Here is a 24,444-nt window from a genome sequence, read left to right as displayed (position 1 = left end):
TACCCTACTGAATTGAGTCACAAAATTATTTCTGGATGGATAAGAGCTCCGCGTGTGATGAAGACTGGAAATAACACTTCAAAACTAATCAAACGTCTTTCAACATAAACACGAGACACGAAACACCTGCTCACTCTGGAAGGTTTATTAAAACAAACAATCACACTGTTAAGTTCAAAAACCTGTCCATTGACAAGCTAAAGCTGTCCTGCAAAAAACAGCATTTCAGCAGCAATAAACTGTCTGAACAGGTTTCACATTTGATAGTTATATTTATTTTTTTGTCCACACAAAAAAAACTGAGCAACAGCTCTGGATTCACAGTCTGATAAAGCATCAAATGAAATGATCAGTAAAGTAATAAGTCATCTACCACTAAGCTCAAACAGGCATTTTTCAAACCTTCAAATGCTTCAAGTCACTCATGGATATTTTATGTGAAATCAACCTTGATCAAGCCGTGCAAACATCTATAGATGAGACACACTAGTAATTCACTTCAGATAATCAAAAACACGACACAGCAAACCATAAACTCTAGTATTAGCACCACCCTTCCAAAATGCTGTTTTAACAGCTAGTGGTTAGTTTTTCGTCTCTGGGAGACACATTTTAAGGCTTAAGGTGACTTCAGTGATCAAAAAAAAAATAAAATCAAAAAGTCGGACAAATCAAATCTTAAGTGAAAAAGTTACTGCTATGAAAGAAGTCTGCATAGTCAACATTAGCATGCATCTCTCTTTTGTAAACAATATAATGCAAACAATAAACCCTTGAAAGAACTCAAGTCACATTTGAGGTAACACGTCTAACTGCTTCAGTATTCGGTAGTGCATGTAAACAAAGCGTTCAGGTCATCAGGCTTTCCATTTCTTCAAGATTGTCAGTGTCAAGTTTAGTGATTCTCCTGTCTGTTAGAGAAAGAGAGAGAGAGAGAAGAAAAATCATGTTTGGATCCTTATATTTGATGTATTACATGATCAAACTGGAAGAAACAGGAACATACTGAAATGCATCTCAATTTGGTTGATGATATCCATGCTGTGTTTGCTGTCAACCATATTGACAGCAAAGCCTCTTCTGCCAAAGCGTCCGGTGCGGCCGATCCGGTGAAGGTAAGTCTCGTTGTCAGCGTTCCCATCCATGTCCACAGGGAGGTCGAAGTTGACCACCAGTGACACCTGCTCCACGTCAATACCTGTGATCAACATAACCATGAATGAGAGTTGAGATATAAATACTCACCTCTCAACATTAAGTGAAGGTTTTAAAATCTCTTACCTCTGGAGCACACATTTGTGGTCACGAGCACCTTCTCCTTGCCTTGCCTGAAGCGTTCGATGACAGCAGCTCTCTGCTCCACTGTCATTTCCCCGCTCAACAACGCCACCTGGTGGCCCTCTTTGGTCAGATGTGCAGTCAGCCAAGAGGCCATCTTGCGAGTCTGCAGAGAAAAAAACATTTAAAAACATTAGCTAACAGAACAGCTCATACTAAGTCTCCAAAGTCAGTAGGATTTAGCATTTGGGGACCTCGTATGTCTGTAGCAAAATGTTATTTCAATCCATCTGGAAGATGTTGAGATACCCCACTAAATCTAGAGCTAAATAAGAACATCAGAAAACCCTGAAAAATGCCCATAACAATATCCTAGAGCGAAAAGTGACATCATTAAACATGTTTTGTCAAAAAACAGTGCACAACCCAAAAATATTCTTCTTGCTATAATGTAAGACAAAGAAAGGCAGTAAATTCTCACATTAAAAACCTGGAACCATCAAATCTTTGGAATTTTTGCTTGAAAACTGACAAACAATTATCAAATAATTGTGAATATTCTTTCGATTTACTAATCCAGTAATTGTTGCAACTCTAGTCAGCTTCATCCTCTGAGGATTGTGGATGCCTGTGCAAAAATTAAAACAATCCATCCAATGTACGTCGAGATATTTCAGTCTGGACCAAAATGGTTGACCGACTGCCATCGTCATCCCTTGGCTGCTGACGTGGGTGCTTAGGCCAAATATATTAACACTACACAACTACAGCACAGTTGATTGTATCTGTAGCATTCCTCTGAGATTTAGTCATGTCAGTGAATGATGGTGGTATTTAGTCAAGACACCTCTGCTGAGGGCGAACGACATCATTTCTCTCTCTCCTGAGCTGCAGCCTTTTTAAAGCTGGTGATAGGAAACGGACAATGGTGATCTATGAAAACCTGCAGTGAAATCCCAAGCAGGTGCTCTTTCTCCAAGCTTTCCATTTCCTGTGAATTTAATAGCAGCCCTGCTGGGGAAATGGATGTACTTTAAGTATATGACTGGTGATTTTCTGTATTTTTCTTATTGTTAACATGTTCATATGCAGAGCCAAACCAACAATGGTTTGATCTACTTCACCAGTCATTAAGATTCATCTTCTGGGGAACACAAATGTCTGTAACAAATTTCAAGGCAATTCATTTAATAGTTGAGATACCAGGTGAGTCCAACAGTACAATAACAACCATTGTAATGACATGTGTGCTGTGTATAGCTACAGTAACTGACTCACATGGCAGAAGATCATGGCCTGTGCGATGGTAAGGCTCCCGTATAGATTACAGAGTGCTGTGAACTTGTCCTCCTTCTCCTTGCAGACCACATAGAACTGCTTGATGGTGTCCAGTGTCTCCTCTTCGCGCTTCAGCCTGATGATATTGGGGTCGGGAACCACCTGCTCAGCAAACTTCCACACAGACTCCTCAAAGGTTGCAGAGAAAAGGAGCATCTGACAGTCTTTATTCAGCAGTCTGCACCAGAATGAAGAGAATGAGGACAGGAGAAGCTTGTTGAATGATGTGACACAGAAAACTGCATCCTCTATTATCATCATCATCATCAGATGCTTGTAGGTTTATCTGAAAGGAGCCCACCTATGGATACGAATGCTCTGGTCCCGATGACCCTGCGTAGCAATCATCACATCAGCCTCATCCAGCACAAACATTGTAATCTTCTTGGGGTCAATGAGCTTGTACTTGGTGCACCAGTCGAGGACGGTGCCTGGTGTTCCTATGATAATCTGCTCCTGCAACTTGATGCCTCGCTCCACTGAACATAAAGCAGAAATTTATGGAGTGATACAGCCAACAGCGGCGACCAAATGACTTGAAATACCATTTTGCTACCGATCCCATCAGGCGTCATTACGATTACGGTAATGTTCTTACCTTTGTTGCCCCGAATGGCATACGCCAGTTTCACATCAGGATAAAATTTCCCCATTTGCTCGATTACTTGACCAATCTGCAGAGCGAGCTCGTATGTTGGCGAGATGCAAAGACACTGGAAGAACCAAACAGTTTTTATGGGTGAGTACATTTCAGACTACAGATTTGTGAACCCCGGCTGGCGGTGCAGATTACATGTTATGCTTACCTGAGTCCATTTGTTGGCTGTGTTTACATGGCTGAGCATGGCCAGAGAAAATGCAGCAGTTTTACCTGTGCCAGACTGTGACTGGGCGATCAGATTCTGAGGTCTGGAACCAAAGAAAACATGAAAAACAAACTGAATGAATCAAAACAGATTAATGTTTAATTAGATCTTAGAGAAGAGGGATAAAAACAGTGAATTACTGTTTTTATACTTAGGTTTTTGTACAGATTAAAATGAGATATAATGCGTACATTTGTGAGTTCTCCTTGTCAAATTAAAAGGACAATTGTTACATAACATTTACTTCATGCCAATTTTCTTTTCACATTTACTTATTTTCCATTTTTGTTACAGTATGTTATAGTCTCAAACCTAGCTTACAATTAGTTGTCCAGACTAACACTGATACAGTAAAAACACTGATATGATGTGTGATATGGTTTTAAAATGCACAATGTTTTTAAGTTTTAGTCATTAGAATATGTTAGAAGTGGCATAAAAATAACAACAAAGAAAAAGAAAAGAACAAAGTTTTGTCATTAAGCCAAATTCTGCACTGAACTGCATTTGAATGAATTAGATAAGACAATTACAACTCAAACATTCTGGTTTCAGGTTCTCAGTTGTGAGAATTTCCTGCCTTTCATTTTTATATTGTTGTAAATCAAATATCTTTGAGTTTTTAGACTGTTGGTTCAATCAAACTAGCAATTTGAAGACTTTGGAGCCTGAGAAATTATGATGGACACGTCACTATTTTCTGACATTTAATATAATAAACATTTAAGGTTAAATGAAAAAACAAAAACAGATCACTCAATGATGAGTAATAATAGCTGTTTGCGCCCTAAACAGAATAATCCTTAAATAAGCAAAAAGGGGTTACTGGGTCAAGAGTGCTTTAACCCAACAATAGATTACTTTTATTAGATTAATCTATGGATTTTTTAAAAAATTAATAATTGATCAATTGTTGTTTGGTCTATTATAGAAAATTGTTAAAACATCCATCAAAATTTCCCAGAGTCCAAGATGATGACATTAAGTTGCTTTTGTTTGTCCAAGAGACCAGTCCTAAACCAAATATTTAATTTTTTCATTATGTAAAAAAGGGGGAAGAGCAGCAAATCCTCACATCTGAGAAACTTGAACCAGCAAATATTTGGTACGTTTCCTTAATTAATGACTTAACAGTTGGAATAGATCTTTATTGGGTGGAAAATTGTCTTTGGTCTTTGTCATCAAATGGTTCATAGATGATTCTTACATCTATGAGCCACATTACACATTAAAAACAGTTCATGTGTCGTCTCTCATCTCAGTCACTTTGCAGAGTTCAGAATACTGATGGCACTTGGGATGAAGGACTTGTTAAACACATTTTTAGTTGCCAGAAGCACTCTATAGCACCTCCCAGAACACAAAGGCTCAAACTGGCTGAACAGAGGATGAGAGCCATCTACTAGGATACTGTTTTCTCGTCTTTTCCGTAATGAGTTGAATCGAGGACTTTTGGGGTTTGCCAACTATTCTGCTGGCTGTTAGGACAAACCTGTAGGGCTGCAACTAACGGTTATTATCAATTAATCTGACGATTATTTTCTCAATTAATCAATTAAATCATTTTGCCTACAAAGTGTCAGAAATGAGAGAAAAATTGTGAAAAATGAAGGTTATAGTTTTCCAGAGTGGAAGGTGATGTTTTCAATTATCTTGTGTTGTGGGACTAACAGTCCAAAAACCAAGAAAAAAACAAAACAAAAAAGCATCAGATCGTCACATTTGTGAAGCTGTAACCAGCAAACATTTGGCATTTTTGCTTAAAAATGACTAAAATGATTATTTAATTATCAGAATAGTTGCTGATTCATTCTCTGTCGAATGACTAATCAATTTATCAACTAATCTTTGCAGTGCTACACTACTGGAATGTTTATTCTCAGACCTACAATTTAAGTGATCACGCCAGGTGGGAAGATGAAAAGTTAACACTGTCAACCCCAAAGGTTTAGTAAACTAGTTCTAAAATTTGCTGACTAACACTGAGGCTGCTGAGTCTCCTGAGAAGATGAAGTCGCTGTGAAAATATACTCACCTGGAAGTCAACAACAGTCAACAGTGATTTCTCCCTCTAAACTTCTCACATGGCTTCATTTCAATAAATGTTCAAATGATCCAGTATTTTAACAAAAATCAAAACTTAGAGAAAAAGTCCAAAAACTGATGTCATACATAATATCAGACCTTTGTTTTTTCTTCTTTCCTCTCCCAATAATCACCTCAAGACCCCTCAGGTTTACCTGGTGACCCTTTGGAGGGGCCCAACCCCTAGGTTGGGAACCACTGGACTAAACTAGCTAACTGTGTATAAAGTAGTTGAAACTAGCTCCACCTCCAGCAGCTACAACAGAAACATGCTGCTCTAACACTGATGCTTCTGTACTGATAATCTAATGATGTCATATATAATATAGAATATCAGTTTGTTTGGCATTTCTGCTTAAAAACTTACAAAGATGATTATTCGATTATCAAAACAGTTGCCTATTAATGTTCTGCCAAATGACTAATCGATTTATCAACTAATCATTGCAGCTCTACAATCCTGGAAGGTTTATTCTCAGACCTACAATTTAAGTGATCTTGTCAGACAGGAAGTTAAAAACACTATCAACCCCAAAAGTTTTGTAAACTGGTTCTGAAATTCCCTGACTAACACTGAGGCTGCTGAGTCTTCTGAAAAGATGAAGTCGCTATGAGCATGTCTTGAAAATATACTCACCTGGAAATCAAAAACTGTACCTGTAGATTTAAAGTTTTCCACAGTTTCAACCTGTTGGCCATCAAGTGAAACTGGCTCTATCTTTAAATGTTGTTTTCTAAAGATAATTAATTACTTTGTCCTTACCACATTGATTTCCAGCTGGCTAATTGTTGTCAGTTAATTTTAAGTTGGTCCACTAATTGATTAATCAATTAAGTCTTCCTGCACCACTCCAGAAGAGTAAAAACAGAACTCACGGCTGTGCCAGCATCATGGGCAAAGCATTCTCCTGGATCTTGGATGGTCTATTGAAACCCATGTCGTACACACCCTTCAGCAGCTCGGGTTTCCTGTTGATCATCAAATCAAAATAACAAGAAAACAAGTGTTTTGAGGAAGGAAAGAAAAAACATAAATGACCATGCATGTGCTCATTTGTTTGAGAGCTCAGTCACTCTCATAACGGTTTTCCTTGCAGACTCACAGTCTCAGCTCCTCAAAGGTCTTCACGGAGTACAGAGGAGAGGTGGGGTCCCGCTGCAGGACCTCCACCTGGTTTCTGTTCCTCACCAGAGACCGGCGGATCAGTTTATTCAGCAGGGACTGCTCGGCCAGATCCACTTTGTCCACATCTTTTCTGCAGCTTCCATTTTCAGCTTTCTCCGGTAAAATGTTTCCTGCACAGGTGGGAGGAAGGAAAAAAAAAAAACACACACACACACACACACACCAGAGAGGATCAAACACCACCACACGTTAGTCAGCGGTTTTATTCCTCAGCTGAAGTGTTAATAAAAGAGAAAAAACGGTTGATTTAGTTTACCATTTATGTCTCCTTTCACGTTACGCGGACCACGGACTCGCTCCAGTTTCTTTGAGAGGTCAAACTAAACAGAAAAAATACAGTTTTATACATTATTAGCGGTTAAATCTGACTGATGCAACAAACTGCGTAGAAACATTACCGAGGCAGACGGCAACGCGGCTAGGTGGTAGCAGCAGATGTAGCTAGCAGCCTGCTAGCTAACGGGACGGATTAGTTGTGTTTGAAGTTACTTTTTGAGCCGTTTGTCACCTCTAAAACTCACCTGTATGGATGGAGTTGTTGCTTCTTGAACGTCGACAGCGAGCGCCCAGGAGTCTCCGGACATTTTCAAACATTAAAGGGCTTATTTTCTGTCTAGACGAGCAAGACTTTTTTATTTTTTTTAATCAAAAAAGTTTGGTGTCAGCGTGAATGATGTGCGTGACAGTAGAGTGACGACGTGCCGCTGTGCTGACCTGAGCCAACCGCAACCCGCTGGACCACACCACTGATGCTGCCTTCAGTCCCATCGGAAAATAGCACGTTTTAACACCTGAGCCATCAGAGGCAACCAATCGAATCGACAAATAGCCTACAAATGGGAACCTGCTGGTCATTTTAGGACGGCAGCTATTGTTAACCTTATATCTGTATCTTTAGGTGAAAAGTTGAAGGATAACTTTTACGAAACGGCTAATTTGATCCTCTGTCGACTACATTAAAGTTACTGTTAGGTTGCTGTTTCTCTCTTTGTTTGATGGTTGGTGTCAGACATTTCTCACATTAGTTTACTATCTTCTTTACGTAACTGTAGAACCGTTTGTTTTTAGGATTAAACAAAATGTAAACACTTAAATGTGTTCAACTTAATGTTTACGAAGTTTATGGGGGAAACCTAAAAGCACCATCGTATTCCCACCCTGTTTGCAAAGGGAACTTTCGGACACACCCGTCACAGATATCTGTTCACCACAAAACTACCACATAATGCGGTGTTTAATCAGTTCAAGGCAGTAAACTGTTCTCATCTTTATGGGAATCCGTGAAAAACAAATAATTGCAATAATATTTCACATGATATGAAATGTGCAGCGGTGGAAGAAGTATTCAGAACCTTTGCTTAAGTAAAAGTACCAACACAACAATGTAAAAATACTCCATTACAAGTAAAAGTCCTGCATGACAAATCCTACTTTAGTAAAAGTACATCAGTATCAGCAGCAAAATGCAGTTAAAGTATTGCAGTAAAAGTAGCCTAGTGATTTGGTCCCTCTGACTGATATATTATTATATATATATGACATCATTTGATTATTAATACTGAAGCATCAGTGCGTAAGCAGCATGTTACTGTTACATATTACTGTTGTAGCTGCTGGAGGTGGAGCTAGTTTGAACCACTTTATATACAGTTAGTTTAGTCCAGTGGGTCCCAACCTAGGGTTCGGGCCCCTCCAAAGGGTCACCAGATAAATCTGAGGGGTTGTGAGATGATTAATGGGAGAGGAAAGAAGAAAAAACAAAGTTCTGATACACAAATCTGTTTTCAGTTCTTGGACTTTTTCTCTCATCTTTGATTTTTGGTGAAATATTGGATCATTTGAATCTTTATTGAAATGAAACCGTGTCAGAAGTTTAGAGGAAAAAAAATACTATTTGGTGGAGCTGTTAACAACTCATAGACATGTGAAATGTGACCCTGACTACACACTGCTTTTTGTAAGACGTCAAAAGCTGAAAAGGTTGGAAACCACTGGTTTCATCTTTAACAATGTGTTGTATTTTAAAAGCTTGTTATATTATCTATTGTGTCAAATCTTCATCTGAAAAGTAACTAAAGCTGTCAGATTAATGTAGTGAAACAAAAAGTACAATATTTCCCTCTGAAATGTAGTGGAGTGGAGGTATAAAGTAGCATCAAATGGAAATACTCAAGTAAAGTTCAAGTACCTCAAAACTGTACTTAAGTGCAGTACTTGAGTAAATGTACTTTGTTACTTTCCACCCCTGGACACATCCATCACATATCTGCTCTCCACAAAACTACTACATGATGAGTATTTAATCAGTTAAAGGCAGTAGGTTATTCTCATCTTTATGTAAATCTGTGAAAAACAAACTAATTGCAATAATATTGCAGATGATGTGTCAAATCAAAACAGTCTTTATCTGTTTTATAACAGTTCAGTGATTAAGTTTCCACAGAGCACTGATTATTGTAATCCTAATGTTTACTAATATGTATGTGCTGAAGCTTAAATCAGTTCAAGTCTAATTTTAGGTGTATAGTCACAAGTTTATATTTATAGTTTATATTTTATGTATTTGGAGTATCTGGAAAAGAGCTCTATATGAAACATGTTATTAGTATTATCATAGCTCTTTTCCGATACACAGTAGGGCTGCAACCAATGATTCTTATCATTATAGATAAATCTACTGATTATTTATTTGATAAATTGATTAATCATTTGGCCTATAAGATGTCAATCACAATGCCCATCACAATTTTCCAACCAACAGTCATAAACCAAAAGATATTCACTTTACTTTGATCTCAGAATTTCTGCATGATCAATGACTTAATCATTTTAAATCAATTAATTGATTTCATTTTCTTGTCATTTTGATTGGTTGGGACAAAAGAAGGCATTTGAGGACGCCAGCTTGGGCTTTGGGAAAAACTGATCAACATTTTATGACATTTTATGGACCAAACAGCTTATCGATTAATCGAGGAAAGCGACAGATTAATCAATAATAGGAACAATCTTTTGTTGCAGCCCTAGTTCAAAGTAGAGCTGAGGTGATTAGTTGATTAGTCAAGCTTAAATCAATTATTTTGATAATCAATTTAGCTTTGAAGTCATTTCTCAGGCCAAAAAAAGCAGAACATTCCCTTGTTTCCACTTTTCAATTCATCACCTTGAATTTCAGGATTTTTTTAGGGCATTAACACTATCTTCTGACTAAATGATTAACTGAGAAAATAATAGTCAGATCAGTTGATAAGGAAGATGATCATTAGTTGCAGCTGCAGTTCAAAGTCTCATATGTTACTAAAACAAAACCTCCAAATTTAAGTGGAATTTGCCTTTAACCCTATTTGGTTGTTGTGAGAAAGAGAGAATGCGCGTGTGTGTGTGTGTGTGTCACGCACGTTTTTGTTACCTCATTGGGACCTTTTCCGGTAGCAACACCGATCTTGTCTGGACCAGTAGTCCTCATGGGGACCAAGGCCCAGTCCCAATGAGGCAAAGCATCATTTCTGAGGTCCTAGTCAGGGTTTGGGTTCGGCTGTCCACAATGAATGGAAGTCAATGTAATGTCCTAACAAGGATAGCTGTGCAAACATCTGTGCGTGTGTGTGTATGTATGTGCGTGTATGTGTATGTGTGTGTGTGACAGTGTTTGGGAGGTTGAGAAACAGATAGGCAGGGAGAGGGAGGGGGGGGGGGGATGGGGGAGTTTTATTGGCTGCAGGTTAATTCAATTTGGAGGCGGATGCTGAGTTTCAGCCAACCCACCCACACACTCACACGCTCACACACACATTCACACACACTCACACATACATAGAGAGAGAGAGAGAGAGAAACATGCATCATCTACATTATCACCACTACCACGATGACTTTATAAACACATATTAATTGTCATGGTAACCCCAGCAAGAAAACAGATGGATCAAACCAAGTGATAACAAAACATAGAGACAGCCAAACACCCACTATAGGTTTAAAACATTAAAGTCTTTCCAATCCCCCCAGAGGGAGGAAAAGAGAGGTGATATGATGGAGAGACTTCCAATCATATGTTGCTCCAAGCCTTTATTTCACTCTCCTGGTGTTACAGTACATGTCATTTAATCTGATCCCTGGCTATTAAATAGGGTACCTGAACAGTTCCTCTCTTGTCATCGATGTCAGGGAAGGCTGGAGTGAGTGGGTGGTGCTGAAGCTTTGCATGCATAGGGGATGGGAAGGGGGGATATTTATTAGAAGGACTGGACCCTCTGTCTCAACCCCTCTCTCTCTCTCTCTCTCTCAAAGCCCTCCAACTCCAGCAGCCACAGGGAGGAGGAGGGGGAAGAGGAGGAGGAGGAGGAGGAGGAGGAGACAATAAATGAAACCGTTTTTTGTAACCACATGTTGCTGTGCTTGATTGAACTGCTGCAGCAGGTCCTACCTACCTTCCTTTTCTTTGCATTGTACATCTAACTAACAATGTGGCTGCTGCATCTGTAGTTTCTGCCACCTGTGGCAGCACTCCTATTCCCTCTACGCCACAGAGAGAGAACAAAAAAGAAGAGCTCAGAGAGGTCGGAGAGGAGGAGGATATCTTTCATGGTAAGTGGACTTCTGACAGAGAGAGATCCTCGCTGCATACCCAGTTGACACAAATGAAAGGTAAGATAATCAGGCTGATACTGTGATCATATCAGATGCATTTTAATGCCGCAGTGTGTCTCTCTGATCATGCATGTTTAAACATCACTGTCATTTGTTCAGAATGAGGGAAAAGGTCAGCCAGATGATGATTAAAACTGCCAATTGATGCATCTTGATTTGCACTGTTAACAGATATAAAGACACCGTGTTTCAACAGGTGGTTACCACAGCATCTGCTCTCTGTTTTGACACTAATGAGAGCAAAGAAGTGTGGCAATGCTGGTAGAAAATGTTGAGAGTTAATGGTTTGGTGGTGTTTTAGCAAACCCTGAGGGAGGTAGGGTGATTCATATGACTGAGCCAACCAGGAGAAAAGCACCGTGGGACTGACACTATTAACATTAATTACTATAAGCTGAAAGACTGTAAAGAAAAAGGATGCACTCACTCACAATGCAGTTCACTGAAATTTAGTTTTATTTTCTTATCACCTTTTATATGAGACAGATCTCTGATTTCACATGAATTAGTAATTATTTATTGATGCTCAGTGTCTGTATCTCATCACTTTTGCTAGCATATGGATATTTTGCAGTCCAGCTGTGCTTGCATTTTTATGTTAAGTCTTTCTTTATTTACATTTAAGGCTTTATGTTTCCACTGAGGGACAAAGGGGATGTGTTCATCAGTTTGCCTTGCAATCTGTGGTTGACTGGACACATGATGGCACTGTTGAGACAGACAACAAAATAGCCTGTAATTGCATCTGAATGACCTTTTCCTCACCATAAATAACCATGTGGTGCCTAAAACGCCGGTTTGACTATTAGAGGGACTGATCGAATTTGTTATTGACCCTGATGTAGCCGGGGAATATGAGTGAGAGAGTTGTCTCATCTTGTCTGTGCAACCTGTTTGAATTTATCCAAGAGAATATGATTTTGTGGATTGCAGAAGAAAGAAACCGCCTGGTGTTTTCATTCCAATCAGTCACTGTATCACAATTAAAGGCACACTTTGGAGCCGTTACTGGTCAGCGCAGGCAAGCAGGCAAGCAAGCAAGCAGGCAAGCAAGCAGAGCTGTCTCTATGGAAATTGCTTTCGTCATAACACTTCCTATCAAGCCTGTGCTGGGGCTCTGGTCGTGCCGCACACACAGACCTTTGATAGCACATAACCAAGATTGTTGGTGGAGGAGATGACATTAACAATAAAGCACGGCCCCGAAGCGACAGATAATTTTATTGTATATCTTACATAGTTAGAGATGCTGCTTTTTACCTCGAGCATTTTAAATGTATCTTAAGTTTCTTTTTTCCCCTCACTATGACACTGAGTATTGATTTTCTATCCTATTATATTAGTGGTTGGTGTGTTGTAATGATAATACCACCCTAAATTTGTTTTATTGCTGTGACGTTTATCTCAAATCCTCAAGGGACCAGTGTCACCCATCCTTAGGCTCCTGGTTTTCCATTATATCCTTGAAGATTATTGATGTTGGAAAACCTATAAAACCTGACGCACTGAACTGACATCTAAATAACAGCTTTCATGTAGTTTTGGAGTCAGTAATGAGACCCTGCAGTGTGTTTGATGTTATTGCTGGGTAATGAAAAGAAGCAAAACATAGGGGACATATCGTTATCTGACGAGTTTTTTCTTTGAACTTTTTTTTTTTTTACATGTTTCTGGCAATGAACCAGAATCCTAAAACCAGCACCATGCCTGGACTCATTAACAAGGAGAACCGGAGCGCTCTGCCCCTCAGTGTCTCTGACATCACTTCCTGTGTCAGAGGTTATACTCTGGCCCTGACGGCTTCTATGACCTATGAAAATATCGAGGATCATGCAATCGAGGGTAAGTGAGTACACTACAGAAGACTAATTTGTTTACTTTAGTTTACTACGTGACCACTTTCAACAAATCTAATTCCACTTTATGCTCCCAAACACTGTTGTAAAATTCAATATTATCGACCGAATATGTGTAATTGCTTGTTTGCTGCACCTGGCTCATGCACTTATTTTCTGTTTCTTCCTCTCGTACTGCTTTTTAGGCATATTTATTTATCCACTGGAGGAAAATTCCATTGTTGTGGGGTTTGAGGCGATGATATCCAGTCAGATTATAACACTGCAAATCAAAGACAAGGCAAAAATTGACGACTGTTATCTGGATTTCTGCAACACATCTAATGGAGGCCTCCAGAGTGGCAGCGGTAAGATTAAAGCTGCTCTAATCAATATTTTTATACTAGCAATGGATCAAAAGACTATCTGTATTATGAAAGGGGTCGCCTCTAGTGATGAACTCACAGAAAATTATGACTTGACTCTGCAGTTCCACTTAGCTATCTAAAGCGATTTAGGGTCTTTCAGCTCATTGTTTTCCAGCCCCCAATTTTACTGTTTTGGTTCACTCTCACCGCTGTCAGCAGCAGTTTTCACCTAAAAAAAAATCTCTAATAAACCCACTGTGCACCACTTGGCAAGTGCCAAATGACACAGTGATGAAATTAGCTGGTGAAGCAGCTAAAAAGCCACACATTTCCTCTCAGGAGTTGGTGGAGATCAAAACAGAGCTAAAAGGAGAGTGAATATTGGACTTTTCAAGAAGAGGCCAGAAAACAACTCAAAATGAATGCTGATGTTGCTCTATTTGCCAACTCATTTGCCATATCAACTTCATAAGGTGATAATATATCAGATGTTGTGTTTACAACTTTAGCAGATGTATAATGTCTTCTGTGTCATTATCTCGTATCGGGCTTTTGACTATAAAACTTTTACAGAAAGCCTTTGTCACAAACTGCGAGTGTTGGGTTTGAAAGTCATGGACATTTACCAGACACAGAGGGTCTTTAGGAAAAACCCCAAAACACACTGTAGAGCTGCATTATGGGACATATAGGAAGTGTTTTTTAAGCTAGAGAACTAAGAGTCAGGATATCTTGGCCTCTGCTGTTTTGATTTAGATCATTCTTATTTTAATCTGTCTCTCATGAGTCCCCCAACTTTATGAAAGTGTAATACTAAATTGCTGGAGTACTCCTTTAAGTCCTCTGTTACATGAGTATCCAACACATTTTCATCCATTGTACTTCATTTGTAGACCTAAATATCGGTTGGGGTTAGTTAGATAAAAATGAAGTAATATTTTAGGTTTCAGAGGAGTACCATTTTTTTAAAGTATTTTTTTATAAGCAAACTAAACAACCAGATGTGATATAATGATAACATTATACTAAAGACATAGAAATACTGCCTGTAGAATGAACTTTGAGTCATAATCTGTAAAAGCCAGCACTGAGAATGGCAGCCTGCAGTCTTTCTAAAAATGCCACCGCCTTCTCAAGCCGGCTTTAATCTTAAGTCTAGTATTAGAAATGCCCTGAAAGACTCCTGCTCTAAGTTGTTCGCAGGCTTCTAAGAGGTTAGAAAGTCAGAGATATAATTGATGTTTTCAGTAAAATCTTAAACCAGCAAAATGTCATGCCAGAGTCCTGTACAAGAGCTACTAATCGGAGGAGCAAGAGTGGCGTCTGTTTTAAGAGATAATATTTGTGGTAAATTTTTTAAAATTTTGGTTGTTAATTAATCTAATCTGATATTACAGGACAAATAGTGATGGATGAGGATTTGGAGAGGACAGTGTTAGTGGTTAACCTTGGGATCATCCCTCCTATGGAGACGGTCCATATTCTGGTCAGTACCTCCTCTGAGCTCTCCACCCTGCCCAGTGGGGGCATCAGGGTCTCATCCCCACCAGTGTGTACACCTCGGGTTCAGAGGACCATCAACGAGGAGCAGGGAATATCCCCAAACTTCTCCAGAACGTAAGAAATAAATAGATAAATTCATGGAAACAATAAAACAAAGCACTGTCTTGTTGATATTTCATCACATTGTGTTCAAAGTCTGACTGAAATCACATTTAGTCATCCTGTTTTGCAAAAGTAATGTTTTTAAATACATTGTTAATAATTCTTTATCAGTAAAAGGAAGTAAACTGGCTTTTCGAGCCCCATATTGTACAGTATGGATGGATGGAAACTGACTATACCAACATTTTGCATATTCATTCACATTGGCTCCATTTGACTACTTTTAGGCGGGACAGGCATTCCTGTGCCTCCAGTCCTCATGATCAGCCTCCCAACTCCCCTCAGCTGTGTTTGGCCTCACTGCTTGAGGAGGAGGCAATCAACTCCATGGACTACGAGTTTAACTTCCAGCTAGAGATACGTGCTCCCTATCTCCTCGCAGGTCAGAAAATTAACTATTACTCCTAGGGCAAAACCACTTTTTGACAGTGAAATACTGTTTTTTCAGTGTCTATATAAGATTTATGATCACTTCAGCAATCCTGTAAGCAAGCATTACACCTCAGTGCACCTGGAAAGTTCTCATGTCTGCAATGAGACATTGTTGTTTTAAGGAATAAGAGGTAAAAACATTGCTCCAGTGTTATTCTTTTGTGTGTGTTTGCAGTTATGTGTATGTGTGCGTTGTAACTATGTCACTAGATTACAAATTATATTCATATTTTTCTAACATTAGTAGGCAACACAAAACATGTTAAATGAACAGTATGACATTTTTGACAAACCAGCAGGCCAGCAGGCAAACCAGCATACTCCAATCATCAAGTTGTCAAGTTCAGATGAATAGTTTGACATTTTGAATAATAGTCAGATTTGTTTTCTCACTTTCTTTTTGTTATCTCTCTTTTCAATATGAAGCTGGAACTAGAAGACTGTTAGCTTAGCTTAGCTTAGCATAAAGACTGCTAACAAGTGGAAACAGCTCCTTTAACCTTAACAACTCGGTGATTTGATTATCATCGAATTTTTCATATAATATTACATAATTATTGATTGCTTATTCTTCATGTTTGGTCAAGCTGCAGCAGCATTTGAAGGCTCTTTATATCTTTTAGAAATGAGTGCTCTCATATAGAACTGCATCAATTACTCAATTAATCAATTAGTTGATCGACTCAGTGGCAACTATTTTTATAATCAAGTAATCATTTTACTCATTTACTTAAGCAAAAATCTCAAATGTTTGCTGGTTGCAGCTTCTCAAATGTAAAGAGTTGAAGCTTCTTTGTGTCATATATGGATGGTCTGGGTTGTTTATCAGACCAAACAAGACCTTTGAAGACGTCACCATGAGCTCTAATAAATCATATTTTTTCACAATTTTCTGTCTTTATATAGACAAAACGATTAATCAACAAAATAATTGGCGAATTAATCGATGATAACAATATTCGTTGATTGCAGCCTTGCTCTCATCCGTGCACAATTTGCAATGGGACCTGCTGGTTTGTGTTAGTGTTATTACTGGAGGTGGAGCCTCTGGTTATTTGATCTGCTGTGGTGGTTGCTGTGTAGGTGTGGAGAGCCCGTCTCATGCCATCCGAGCTGATGCAGACCCTCTGGCTCGCTCTGCAACCAGCGTCGTCATCACTCTGGCTGACAAGTACACTTATGACTGTCCTGTTAAAATCCTCATCTACCCCAGTGGTAGGTCTACAGCTTAAACGCTCACTTACAGTATAGCTGTGCAATTACTTTTTTTCTCCCCTCTCAATAGCAATATTTTGAAATTGCTTATTTCAGCTGTGTCAAGCTTCTTTTACCTCATTTTTTTGTGCTAAGCATTTGATCAGATCAGTGATGTGAGTATCTCAGTCAAAAGGAAAAAAAATGGTCCCCCTGTTATTAATGTATAACATGCCTGTGGAGTCAGACAGCCATTGTGTGGGTGTGCACTATGTGTCAGGTCTTTATTTCTTTCCTGTGCTCTCGTCTCTCCCTCACTGCCATCTTGACTTACAGTATGTGTAAGCCAGTTGTCTCCCAGAGGCAGGAATGAGGTCCGGCCTTGCTGATCCAATAGGCCTCTTATGAAGGCTTTGTTCACAAACAAACCCGCGGCCAGCGCTGAGCAATTTAATTCAGCTCAGACCAGTGTTGCAGTTTCAATCACAACATGGATGCTCTGCTCGAACAGAGAGATGAGGGGAACCGAACTGCGCTGTAACAAACAAAACCAAGATAAAAACACGAACAGAGCAGTTTATTTTCATCATCATCTTGGCAGATTAACAACCAGAAACACAGGATGTGTGTCATATGAATTACTAAAGAGAAGAAAATAAATAAGAATCAAAATCCCCAGGTTTCAATCAAAATTCAATCCTCTGAGCTCATTTTGTCTTCCTGAAACCCAGCTGTGAGTAAGCGTCTTTATATGCAATCACCTCTTAATTTTCACTTCAGTATGGGAATAACTATTCACTATACTCCCTCTCCCTCTGTGCTACATCTGGTGTCAATTTCAGGCATTATCCATCTTCTTTATAACCAGTCTGTAATGTTTATAGTAATGTCTTTGTCCTGACCAATTGTGTCACTTCAGAGCCTCATCTGCCACATGTGCTCATTGAGAACGGAGACATGACGCAGGAGGACTATGATGAGTATCTTCACGGTCGGAGCGATTTCATCAAGGCCACTAAGAAGGACTCGAGCAATGAGAGGAAAGTGAGTGTGTCCTTCTGCACCATGTACCTGAACTGATGACAATAATATCATTTTCAGTCTGGTAAAGACTGCACAATATCATGAACAATGCCTTGCAACAAATGCTATTTTTGTGAAGCTGCAGTGATTTTTGCACATTACTTTGTTATATCTTATAATGTGATGTGATCCAGTAATGCTATAAAAATGACTATAGGTGTTAAATTAGCTCCTAGCTGTCTGGAAGAAGTCTCAATAAAAATGAACACTATGATCTTTGCAAAGGTAACGTTTTACTCAAATTATCTGCTAGCTTTTCCAGGTGTTTATGACACTGTTTCCACCCTTTGTATGTCCATATTTCATGAAATGTGGACATTTATAAATTGCACTTAAAAGTCTGGAAAGAGTTAAGAGTACATTTTCTACTCTTTGCCCTACAAAGTAAGCAGTGACTGCAAAGCTATTCAAGTTTTCAGACTGGTAAAGTAAAGTTTGCTATGCCTTAATTTTATGCCTTTTTATGCCCAAAAATATGCCATACAACCTACTGAACACCTAAAAATGCAGTTTTTACAAGCAAACTGTGTTTTTTAAAAAAAAAAATTCCATTCCAACTAGTTTATTTAAGAGAATAAACTATATTTTGATCATTTACAGTTCATAGTTAGTTAAATGTCTGTTTTGCAAGGTGTCAGTATGTCCATCTACTACAATAGCCTATATCATGCCTGCTATATAATGTGTTCCTCAATATTTACATTGAAATAAATACATTACAATTTGATACATTTAAATATATGATTTGAAAGTGGGTTAACCTCAACAAATCGCATGAAATCAAAGGAGTCAAAAACTCAGATGGCAGTTACTGCTAAGCTAACTTAGTTAGCCTAATCAGTTTAATGCTAGCTAAGCTATTTTTTTCCTCTGTCATGATTGGATGTAGCTACTTCCCTAAATTAGTTATGTGGAATACCAAGCTGAATTTCCAAGATGTGGAATTTCATCAAAATTAATATTATACAATTACAGATAACAGGTAGGGAGTAATGAGAGACAAATTTTTGCTTTAGCTTTAGCTACAGCTATCTCACAAACTAGCCTTCATTTGAGAGCTAGTTAGCTTGTGAAAATTTTAATTACATGCAGTTTCCAGAGACGTTATACTCTTCTATGGCACAATCATTTTTTATATGGTAAAACATGTCAAAAAGTCAGCTTCCTTCCCTTTACTCAATTTTGACCCAATACTGTATGCAGTTATAGTTGCAGCGTGTTTGACTTTGTAGGTTGTAAATGAATCTTTTCACCAGTTCGGCAGTATTATTTTTCAATCTGCCTGGCTGAACAGCGTTGTCGATTCAGTTAAGAGAGTCATTTGGTTATGTGTCCATTCACATCTCCGCTACGATGAGGTTGTTAAGTGACAAGCAGACCTAAACAGGAGGAGAGCAAGCACTATAAAAATGGGTTTCTATGGAAACACTCCAAAGGCTCCACATTCTGCCTGGAATTTCCTGCACAACAACAATTGATGTGCTCTTTCTATTGACCTAATCACTCGCCTCTTTTTTGCCTCTTTTTTTTGCCTACTTGAAGTGTTAAATGAATGTCAGATTCATAGTCGGTGCAGTTATCTCACGGTGCTCAGTTCGCTGTTATTCATGCTTTTCCTTTTGATTCCTCTGTCTGTGTAGGTAGATATCATTCACAGGCGACTCCATAAAGACATCCTCCACAACCCTGTGGTCATGTTGAACTTCTGTCCTGACCTCAAGTCTATCAGCTCAGATCTGAGGAAGGTGCACGGCGAGTTCGTCTTCCTCATTGACCGCAGCGGCAGCATGAGTGGGGTCAATATCAACCGTGTAAAGGTATTTGAGTCTCAGTGTGGTGTAATATGTTGTATTTCTTGTACAGATGCAGATGGAAACATACAGTAAAGCACAAACTGATTTACATATAGATTGTTATATAAACATATCACATACCATCACCAGTTTACAGTTTTTTCTTAAATAATATCTGCAGAATACAATGAATTTGATGGAAAGTGTTGTTATGTAGTCGCTCAAAGCACATTAAAATATACAAATTCTTAGACAGATTAAATGGAAACACCTTAATTCATTAAAAAAACATGACGACCATGGCTGCGTTCTAGGCTCACAGCCATACGGTTTCTCTGTGCAATCTGTGGAGATTACAGACGTGTTTAGCCAACTGTGTTAAGGGCATGTACACAGGGATATTGATTAGACAAATCATTCACCATTCACCAAATGTCTTCCAGTTGCTAGGTTCCAGACATGAGTCTTTGAGGTCATATCAGACTTCATGTGGGGTTTCTGAAATACCTATAGTACAGAGCAGACTCTAAGGTTGATGTTTTTGTATGTTATTTGCCAGCTTGTTGCACTGACTCTGCCTTGTGATGTGGTGCTGACTGATGTTTCATTTGTGACTCAGACTCGGGGTTTTATTGGATGTGTCTGATGTAATAACTGTCTATCACTGATCTTTCAAGAAATCCTTCAGAATACCTTTTAAAAAATCCTCTAAATTCTTGCACATACCATATTGAATTTTTGCTTTGTTAATGCACCCGAACAGGCATTTTTACTATAGATTGTCTGGCTGGTGTGCTGTTCACTTGAATTGAAGGACGAGATAAGCGGTATTTCCTTTAGAAACTCCCCTCTGAAGGAGAAGAGGCAGTGATGGATAAAATGACACTCTTCTCAGAAAAATCTGCTGTACAGTGCTGCCAGCCGAGTACAGGACCATGCTTCCATTCAACCAGACATCAGCAGATGTAGTTGTGTCGCAGTGGAAAATAATCAATTAGTTCAACAGGATATTAAGCTCTTATTGAGCAGGAGAGTGTTTTCTTTTCTTTAAGAATTTCAGATTTCATAGCCTTTTTGTTCTTTTCCATTTTTTTTTTTTTTGGCCAAGAACTTAATCTGCTCTCCGTGTCTTTCTCAGGATGCCATGGTGGTGATTCTCAAGAGCCTTGTGCCAGGCTGCCTTTTCAACATAATAGGCTTTGGCTCTACATTTAAATCACTATTCACAACCAGCCAGAGCTATGAGGAGGTAAAGCAGCTCTGTATAATTAAGAGAAATGTTTTAAACTGTATAAATGTTTTTGCTTTCAACTTCTTTACATTATAGTACTTTATGATTCATAACAGAGTTTCAATGTGCAAAACTCTGAGAGCCAAACTGACTTTAAACACAGAATGCTGTGCTTGCATACAAAATGCCAAACATCACATCACATGCTCAGTCTTCAAAATACAGACATCTCATTGTTAGCACAATTTTCAGTCCTTATTAATAAGCATTTCTCCTTATTTTAATTAATTACATTTCTATTCAGGTGAGCAGTATTCCAACATAATTGCTAATGACTACCGCGCCACTGCCATACATTTCAAATGAAAAAAAGGATAAGGAAATGTATTTGTTGTTGTTTTAATTAATTTCAAAATGTTAAAATATACTCAGTGTGTAAAATTTGGTATAATATTATTTTCTAGCATTACCATGTACTGTAACTGTACAGCCTGGTCACCAGAATAAAACGTTGGCATCATACGTTTCTGCAAACCACAGAAACATTGATTATCTATGTTTCAACACGTGTAATATGTAGCATATTAACATTTTAACAATACATATCATATCAACATTTCTAAAGTGATGTAGTTCACGAGATCTATATGAATTGACTTTCTTATCAGGAGGAGGAGGGGTCGGTGGATGTTTAGGAAGTTTCTTGGCAGAAAGTTGGAAATCAGCACAGAGTACAGTTCGAAACCACCTTGAAACCAATGCCTGCTTCCTGTTTCAACCGACAAAACCGGGTGTTTTTAGTGAGATGTCGTTTTATTTTATTTTTTACTTATGTTAACCCAAACCATGATCTTTCCCTAACCCCAACCAAGTGGTCTTTGTGCCTAAACCTAACCAGACCTTAACCACAGCGTTGTCACATCATAAAACATCATTATTCAATGGATAACGGCCAACATAGAAATATAGATATTCAATGTATCTGTGGTTCGCAGAAACGTTCAATGCCAATGTTTTGTTCTGGTGATTGGGTTGAACTGTAGGTTACTGTAGTTTGAATAATTGAACATACAAGTCACTGAAACATCAGAGGTTCGGTGTCTTGGATAAAACCAAACTTTGTGGTCCATCCAAAAAAAAAAAAGTAAATTGATGCAGTGAAACACAATCATCAATGTGTCTTGTATGAATGCCGAACTCAATGTAAAACAAAAAGTAAAACATCTTCAATGAATAACATTAAAGTTTTCAAAAGTCTGTCTCACTCTCCAGCATTCAAATACTTTCTTCTGCATACATTTCACATATTTTCCCATTGCTGTTTGTATAATCATGAGGAATGATGACATATAATCATTGTGAAATACCTTTCCCCATGATGTATTACCTCATTTATTTTCATTTTGTGTGCCTGAAAGGTCCCTGTGTGGTTTTCTTGTAAACAAACAGAGGTTATACATTCAGCATTACGCAACAATACACACTGTGTGTGTCCTTGAGGTCTAACAAAAGCGCCGAATGCATCTCCTTCCTCAAAAAACATTTGCAAAGCAGTATTTTAATCTATTACATCCATGTTTACAAGCTTAGTTGCTTACTTTCTTAGCACATTACAGCCACCTGTCGATCAGCGGAATAGTGTGAAACCTGTTAGTGTGAAAGTGCTGTAACTCAAGAAACCTCAGATTATATTTTCCCCTCCTCATCTTCATGATCCAGGAAGCTTTGGCTCTGGCTTGTGAGTATGTCAGGAAGATCAGAGCCGACATGGGGGGGACCAACATCCTGGCACCGCTTAACTGGATCCTGAGGCAGCCGATGTTCAGCGGACACCCCCGCCTGCTTTTCCTGCTCACCGACGGGGCCGTCAGCAACACAGGCAGGGTTATCGAGCTTGTCCGCAGCCATGCACGCTACATCAGGCAAGTATTACTGTTAACACACTCTGGCTAATAACTGAGCTCTGTCCTGACTGTTAAAATAAAGGAGAAAGATCAATACTGTTTGACACTGTTATGGATATTGTCATTATTGTCTTGTAGCTATCTTTGTTGTTATGGCCTCTAAACGCATTACAGAATGACCCATTTGTTACTAAATGTGATTCATATCTGCAGGTTATTGCAGTATCCCATACTGACGTGGATGTGTTAGGTCTGAGGCAGCTGCTTGTTTTTTAAGAGTTAAGAATGAATTTAGAGAAGCATCACTGGCCGAGAAACTACTGTATGTCAAAGCAAATGATAATAAATTCATCTTGTGTTTATGCTTATTATGCAAATAGCAAATGGAGAGCTCCCTGATAACATCAAGGGATTTTCAGGGGCTTTAATACAACACCTGGTTATAGAGCTCTAATCCTCTTAAAATGAAATCTAGGAATGTGAATCAAATGTTGTGTCTAACATGATAAACTGTATATCTCTGCAAAGAATCTGTCAGAAGGGCAACATTTGTGCAGGTTTGATTAAAAAGTATGTTGTTTTAGAGCTACATCAAGAATACGGAAATAAGAAAACACCCTGCAGGATGCAAACACCACCTGTCAACTGGGCATGAGAGCTGATAGCACATTACATTTGCAGTACACAGGGAAATCATTTCATTTTGCTGTTTGCATCTGAGTCTCATACTGTGAATCCCTCTCCCTAGTCACTCTGGAAATAATTGACTTTTGTCTTTCCCCTTTTAATGGATGACTGCCCCCAGACGATCGCATTAGGTACACAGAGCTTGGCCAATTCATTGACGCTTCCTGAGTCATTATCACACTATGCTTACAAATCAGAGCAGCCGGTCAGAGGCAAGATCAAACAACGATGAACCTCTGTTTCGAAAATCCGTGTTAGGTTTTTAACTATGCAGAAGGTGACATTTCCGTTTTTTCATCAGCTCTCATTAAAAATGCAAAAACGGACTTACCAGGTGCAATGAAATTAGCCATCTCATTCCTCAGTGAAAATTGAACAAAAATGGCAAAACAAAGCATCAGCCAATCTCTCTGGAGGACTCAGAGAAACAGCAGACATGACTCAACTTTTCAACAGGAAAGATAATTTCCTGTTTGGCTCTGTTTTTTCCCCAGAAAGCTGTATATGACAAATTAGATTATTTAAAGAGGTTGCACCTTTCTGCTCTGTGTTATATAAATCCAGAGTGTGTCTCGAAATGTATGCACATCCTGTTATCATGCTCATATATGTCTCGATCTGTCCATGGAGCTGCAGTGTTTAATCTGTTTGTGCAGATGTTTTACATTTGGCATAGGACAGAATGCTTGCAGGAGGCTGGTGCAAGGACTGGCAACAGTTTCCAAAGGAACAGCAGAGTTTCTGGCCGACGGCGAGAGGCTGCAACCTAAGGTACTCGTTTTCAGTGTTGTGTATCTCTCTTAACGACAGCCAGCTATTCTGAGGGCCACTGGAGAGCCATTATGCTGT

General features: G+C 38.8%; 2 protein-coding genes across 3 annotated transcripts in view; one reads left to right on the top strand and one right to left on the bottom strand.

The window, feature by feature from the left end:
* Positions 1–130: 130 nt before the first annotated feature.
* Positions 131–7,506, bottom strand: ddx19a (DEAD-box helicase 19a). Its single transcript, XM_067593136.1, has 11 exons — positions 7,275–7,506; positions 7,010–7,073; positions 6,671–6,863; positions 6,444–6,536; positions 3,423–3,525; positions 3,215–3,329; positions 2,918–3,095; positions 2,557–2,794; positions 1,282–1,444; positions 1,007–1,198; positions 131–911 (listed from the first exon to the last, which is right to left on the bottom strand). The coding sequence occupies exons 1-11, from the start codon at positions 7,335–7,337 to the stop codon at positions 850–852; spliced, it is 1,464 nt and encodes a 487-aa protein (XP_067449237.1). The 5' UTR covers positions 7,338–7,506; the 3' UTR covers positions 131–849.
* A 2,954-nt stretch (positions 7,507–10,460) lies between these two features.
* Positions 10,461–24,444, top strand: part of vwa5b1 (von Willebrand factor A domain containing 5B1) — a 30,623-nt gene continuing 16,639 nt past the window's right edge. For both annotated transcript variants that reach the window (XM_067593134.1, XM_067593133.1), the window contains exons 1-10: positions 10,461–13,245; positions 13,445–13,606; positions 15,004–15,223; positions 15,499–15,653; positions 16,787–16,918; positions 17,817–17,941; positions 19,621–19,797; positions 20,912–21,022; positions 22,724–22,926; positions 24,252–24,366. In XM_067593134.1, coding sequence (XP_067449235.1) covers positions 13,068–13,245; positions 13,445–13,606; positions 15,004–15,223; positions 15,499–15,653; positions 16,787–16,918; positions 17,817–17,941; positions 19,621–19,797; positions 20,912–21,022; positions 22,724–22,926; positions 24,252–24,366 — 1,578 coding nt within the window. In that variant the 5' untranslated portion in view covers positions 10,461–13,067. The remainder of the gene's footprint in view (positions 13,246–13,444; positions 13,607–15,003; positions 15,224–15,498; positions 15,654–16,786; positions 16,919–17,816; positions 17,942–19,620; positions 19,798–20,911; positions 21,023–22,723; positions 22,927–24,251; positions 24,367–24,444) is intronic.

The sequence above is a fragment of the Thunnus thynnus genome, chromosome 6 (assembly GCF_963924715.1).
Source record: "Thunnus thynnus chromosome 6, fThuThy2.1, whole genome shotgun sequence".
In the NCBI taxonomy this organism is placed as follows: Eukaryota; Metazoa; Chordata; class Actinopteri; order Scombriformes; family Scombridae; genus Thunnus; species Thunnus thynnus.
The sequence above is the reverse complement of the archived record's forward strand: the minus strand, read 5'-3'. Positions and strand labels throughout refer to the sequence as shown.

Excerpts from the sequence above, each read along its gene's own strand:
- ddx19a (XM_067593136.1), bottom strand. The coding sequence starts at position 7,337 with ATGTCCGGAGACTCCTGGGCGCTCGCTGTCGACGTTCAAGAAGCAACA. Across the intron at positions 1,445-2,556 it reads AGGCCATGATCTTCTGCCAT|ACTCGCAAGATGGCCTCTTG; the intron begins GTGAGTCAGTTA and ends TTTTCTCTGCAG. Across the intron at positions 1,199-1,281 it reads CACAAATGTGTGCTCCAGAG|GTATTGACGTGGAGCAGGTG; the intron begins GTAAGAGATTTT and ends TGTTGATCACAG.